The 6,000-nt window shown below is 39.0% G+C and overlaps 1 protein-coding gene across 1 annotated transcript; it reads right to left on the bottom strand.

The window, feature by feature from the left end:
• LOC122672588 lies at positions 1-1,866 on the bottom strand. The gene is made up of 2 exons (XM_043870047.1): positions 436-1,866; positions 1-351 (listed from the first exon to the last, which is right to left on the bottom strand). The coding sequence occupies exons 1-2, from the start codon at positions 1,864-1,866 to the stop codon at positions 1-3; spliced, it is 1,782 nt and encodes a 593-aa protein (XP_043725982.1).
• Positions 1,867-6,000: the final 4,134 nt, after the last annotated feature.

Below are 6,000 nucleotides of genomic sequence, written 5' to 3'. Positions count from 1 at the left end.
TTAGTCAACTAAGGTAAGAATAGGCATGTGCCTTAAGTCTGCTATCCATTGGTTGAAAGATTCAGACAAGTTATTAGTGACAGGGTCACTCTTTGCTCTATCATCAAATGCATGCCTTGCCCACATGCTTAAGGGATTCTTAATCAACCACTGATAGGCTTCATTGTTAAGCTCTCTAATCAACTTCATCTCTCTTTCAAACTGGATGGCAGTATAGGCTCTTGATGCTGACAAAAAATACTGCTTCAAAACTGGACCAGGAAAAAGTTTTTTGAAATTTTGATATAGATGTCTGCTGCAACATCTCTGTTGAGCATATGGGAAGATCATACCAATTGCATCAGATAGTCCCTACACAACATAATCAAATTGTCAGTATTACCAAAATATAAATGCTTGTTGACAAATAAATGACATATGCAAATAATAGAGTACCTTCTGTTTGTCTGACATGAAAGTCAGAGATTGATCATGACTAGCATCTCCAAGTCCCTCATGTAACCATTCAAGGAAAAAGAGCCAACTGTCTTTGCATTCTACTTCTACTATTCCAAATGCAATGGAAAACAAGGCATTATTCCCATCAACAGATATGGCTGACAGTAGTACACCGTCATACTTTCCCTTGAGATAACATCCATCAATACCAATGAATGGTCTGCATCCCTTCTTGAAACCTTCAGTGCATGCATGAAATGATACAAACAACCTTTTAAACACTGGAGGTTGTGACATGTCTTGCTTATCATTATAATGTAGCCTGACTATACTACCAGGCATGTTCTTTAAGACCAAATCAGCATACTCAGGTAACAGTGCATATGACTGTGCAAAGTTACCTTGATTAATTTCTACAGCAATGTTGCGTGTCCTGTACATCTTCATATAAGAGACTTGAATTCCTGTTGAACCCAAAACTGCCTTCATTGCCTTCACATTTATGTTTGGATCAGTCTTAACCTGATTTGCAAATTTTTCTGCTATCCATTTTGATGTAACACTCTTGTGTTTTGTTCTCCTGATGCATGTATGTGTTGGAATATAAGACTTTATCATAAAAGTCTTGTCAGCAGTGTTGGTCATTGAAACATGGGAAGCATACACTCTCCAAGTACATCCAATTGCTTTATATACAGCACTGACTTTATAGCTTTCATTTTTCACAAACAACCTCTCAAATTCCTCTTGAATCACAAAGTCCTGTAGGACAGACCTGAAGTGATACACATCTTTAAAAATTTGTCCTTTTTCCAAAGTTACTCTCCTAGAATCATTAGAAACAGCATCTTCAAATTCACTGGGAAATATATTATCAAAACTCTTCTCAGTATTTCTATCACTCTTGTTTTCAAGATCAACTGCATCACCTTCACTGTTATCCATTTCAGTTTCATCATCACTTGGCTTATCATCATCACCACTTTGGTTTCTCCAATCTTCATTACTACTGGATGGACCTGAGGATGGACCTGAACTATGCACAGGTTCCTCTGATTGTGCAACACTTTGGCTAACTGCTTTCAAATCATTAGGAGTTGATCTCAATCTACTACTACTTGCCCGTTGCACATCAGAAGTCTTCTTCCAACCCTTAGTGGTGGCTAAACCTGTACTTGTAGCTTTTCCACTGAAGACTACAACATTAGCATTAGCACTAGCTTTACCTCTACTAGATGCAATAGCATTAGCATTAGCACTTCCAGTAGATCCACTACCACTGCTATTAGCACTAGTGGATACTCGACAAACAACACCACCCCTTCTAGCACTCTGCTTTGGCCTTCTTGGTACAGCTCTAGTTTGACTCCTCTCAAGCTGTGTACCATCAACTATGTCCTCAACTAAATTTTCTCTAAGCAATCCCATTAGGGAAGTTGTTGACTGTATACTTGTCCATTAGACCAGGGCTAGTTTCAAGATCATATACATGCAAATTTATACCATCCCTCCCAGTCAACTCAAACAATTCATACATAGCACAGTCATCTGTCACCACTTGACCACTCCATCAGGCATTTCACATCTGACTTTGAAGGTTACATTATGGCCTACAGGTACATGGTTAATGACTGAATTGTAGATGTCAAAAACCATGTCCAAGTACCCATACATGTCTGGGTCAACATATTTTCTGAACACTTTATTCTCCCAATGAAATACAATAGCACATCTTACATTCATGATTTGAGAGCAGCTGAATAAGGTCATAATGATACAAGAAATTAATATACATAAGCTCTTTTTCCATATCATAAGCTTAGACATAATCAAATTCATGAGATATTGGGCAAGAGATTATTAGACATGAAAAGCAACTATAAGGTTTCAATTACCATGGGCTGTGAAAACAAAACTATCCTTTTAATAGGACAATTGTACTTTGTTAATGTTAAATACAAGGAGAGCATAATAAGAAAATGACTTGCAATTCACCTGGGTTGGTTTTTTTTTTCTTATGAAGTGCTCCTTCTGTTCTAATTTTAATGATCTTTTTCTCAGGCTTTCTCAGATGCATGGAATAAATCATGTTCTACACCAAAATCTGTTTTCTTGGTACCTCAAGGAAGGATTTATCTAATTAATGCAAGTAGGTTTACCATCTATAGTTCTACACCTTCATTTCATGTTTTCCATGAGTGGGAAAATTATATCACAGAGTGACTGATTATATAGAGCAAGCAAAGAGAAAAACATAATAACCATACAATGTTGACCTCAATAGCACTGACATAGCAAAGAGCACAGATCCTGCACTACAACAGAACAGCTACAAAATTGTGCAACACCTGAAGTGAGCCTCCTCACCTCACTCCCCTGGGGAAGGATGTCTTTGAAGTCAGAGACTAGAAATGGTTTGACACAACAGATCTCATTGATTTGCACCATGAACACAAGGATGCAGTGTAATTTCTAATTGGGCATGCTATATCAAATTATATCACAGAGTGACTGATTATATAGAGCAAGCAGAACCAAAATAGAACAGAGATGGGGAGTGAAGTGCAGAATCTTTGGAAAATTAGCAATCCAAATGGCACATACAGCACGGTTTGGGGATGGATTTATACAAAGACATTTGAAACTCATTTCTCTGGCCGATTGATTCACAAAATGAACTCCTCTTTCAACAGAGAAGGGCGACAATAAGACAAATTGAATCAAGAGATGAACTTTGCACTATAATATATGTGTATAAATTAAAACGAATTACAACATCAAATCTATTGTCAAGAATTAATCTAAACTAAATCTAATTAGACAAACCGTAGCATAAATCTAACAACAAATTTAGATTTTGATTACATTATACAGAACATGACAAATTAGTAATGGATTGAAAGGGGAAAAGTTAGTGGAGTAAAGGGGCAAATGTCCTCGAAGATTGCCACAGAGAAGATGGATCTGCCGGAGAGAGCAGTGCACGGTTTGGGGATTTATACAGCTTCGATTTTCTCTCTACAATAGCATCAGCAGCAGCAACTGCAAGCTACTGACGGTGATTTCACGGAGCAATAGCAGCTTCGACGATGAATGGAAGCAGCAACAACAGCTCCGGCGATGATCAGCTCCAACGATGAATTGCCCTCTTCGTAGTTCTCTGGAGAAGAAGAAGAAAGGGATAAGTTTAGAAGATGGGAGAAGGGTTAGCGGGCTTACCCTCGGGCTTACCCTTATGAGACATAAGGGTAAAATGGTCCATGAAAAAATTTTAAGGGTAAAATAGGATTTTAAAAAAGTTTAACTACAACTAACGTTTTAGAGTTGACAGTAGGAGCTTAATTGTAAGTTGTCTAAATTCCAGGTGGGTGCATGTAACAGGTTTAACTATTTGAGGTGGTTTGATATTGTTACAAACATCTGGGGGCAGGGGGGGGGGGGGTGCATGTAATTTTCTCTTATTTTTATGATGGTTTAATGAATTCCTGAGATCGGGCTTTGGTTTGTTGGGGCTTTCCAATCGCGGACGATTGTTATTTGTCAAAAATCAGTCGATGGATTTGGTTTGTTGAGGCTTTAATATGTTAGATTATTCTTTTAGAGATGCAAAACCCGATTTATATTCATGCTATCTCATTTGTGATACATTTTCACGAGTTCAGCGATGGAGGTTGGAGTTCGTGAAAGCAAAGATAGAGATGGGCGAGTATCACGAAGGAGAGTGTGAGCTTGGGTCGTGAGACACAAGTTCAGATTCGTCATCACTCCTTTGAGCTTTGTTCGTGAGGCACAGGTTCGAGTTCCGCAATGGAGGTTGGAGTTTCGTGAACAGAGAGAGAGAGAGAGATGGGAGAGTATGAAGGAGGGTGTGAGCTTGGGTCGTCACTAGTTTTATCGGGAACAAATTTATTTTTCATTCAACTTGTTCAACCAAAGGATAGAACAAGAAGTCAGACTTGTTTTGCAAAAACTGTTCCTTGGCACAATTTTGCCTCTGATCTGTGCTATGGGAACAAAAGAACGAACCGGTTTATCAAAAACCTTTTGGGTGTTTTCCTGTTCCCGCAACACAAAAGAATAGAAGAACTGTTCTTTGGTGGAGTTATCAACTGCGTAAGTAACAACGCTAAGTGGCCCTAAACTGAACACCAAACCTTGGTATGAGTTATGACATGGGGACCTTGACACTGTGGCATGTAAGTGCCAATTAAACCAATGTCTCACAAACATAAAGCAGAAAAAGCAGAAAAACTGCTCTGGCATTGTTATGTTTGAGATAGGCAACTGGGTCACGCATGACCCAATTTTGCTAATTAACATCTCTTGATTCTAATCTTGTTTGAATGCAGTTTCTGTTATTGGTGAAGCCTGATCTCACTCCAGAAAGTGCTGTGGTGATTTTTCAGTAGGCCGTTTCACTTTTGAATCGCATCACAATAATCAAAAAGTGCATATGTCAGCGTCGTAGACACTTTTTGGGTTAGGGCTTTCTTATATAATGTTGTTATCTTTTTGAGAAATGTGTAGGTGAGGGTTTATATTTTACTTCACAGAAATAGTGGAATTGTTCTATCGGGTTCGGCTGTGGATGTAGCCTTCTTTCTTGGGGGTAAACCACATAAATCTTTATGGGTGTTGTTTTTCTAACAGTTTCAAGACCATTTTGACAACTAGTGCTTCTAAAGAGCTCAATAGTCCATACAGAGACGTATCTCCCTCATGCTAGCAAAAATGTAGAAATCATGAACTGTAATGAGCCAAAAATCGGGAATTGGATCAGAATAGGCCGTGACTGATCTCGTTCTGTCTAATCTGATACAGCTGATTCATGCCAAGAAACCTTAGAATCATTGAGTTTTCAAATCTAATGACTGATTCTAAGGTTCTTGGGATTGATTCCGCCGTGGTTTGGGTCATCTCCTTTTGATTACATGGGTCGACTCCTCCAATTGGGTTCACTGTAGCACCTCCCACCTCTGGGCGAATTGGATTGAAATTAGCAGGGACCGATTCGATTCCAATTCAGTGTTTTGAAAAGCTGCCTGTGACTGCATGTCCAGTATTTTGGATCGAAAGCTCCATCACAGAAAAATGCTGCAGTATTCCATTAAAGCTAGTACGGCAATGACCAACCCATCTGATGCACCAGATGGATTTATTAGTATTACAGGAGTAAATTATGTTTCCCCGACTAGTTTTTGCTGAAGAGTGACTTAAAGAGAGACTACGACTATTTCCAGCAACGGAGACGTTGTACAATGATTTTTTAAATTTAAAAATGTGTTGTCACACCATAGCTCATTTGTTCCCATCAGGCTTTGCTCCTAACCAAGAGGATGACCAAATATTCCCAAGCCCCCACAAAGCGATACCACCCCCAAAGGCTACGCTACTGAGTCTCCTCCCTCAATCCCTATATCTGTTTACCTTCATAATTAAGTTCGGTCATCCAGATGATCACACATTGTTTCTTGCTGATGGGAATTTCAGCCTACACCTAAGGAAAGCAGTTGGGCATCTGTCTTATGTCTTAACACGGAGCTGTATGTTTTCTCTTTTCAT

The sequence above is a fragment of the Telopea speciosissima genome, chromosome 8, assembly GCF_018873765.1.
Source record: "Telopea speciosissima isolate NSW1024214 ecotype Mountain lineage chromosome 8, Tspe_v1, whole genome shotgun sequence".
In the NCBI taxonomy this organism is placed as follows: Eukaryota; Viridiplantae; Streptophyta; class Magnoliopsida; order Proteales; family Proteaceae; genus Telopea; species Telopea speciosissima.
The sequence above is the reverse complement of the archived record's forward strand: the minus strand, read 5'-3'. Positions and strand labels throughout refer to the sequence as shown.

Coding starts and splice junctions, on each gene's coding strand:
- LOC122672588 (XM_043870047.1), bottom strand. CDS start 1,866: ATGGGATTGCTTAGAGAAAATTTAGTTGAGGACATAGTTGATGGTACA. Junction 352..435: donor TCATGTCAGACAAACAGAAG/GTACTCTATTAT, acceptor TATGTTGTGTAG/GGACTATCTGATGCAATTGG.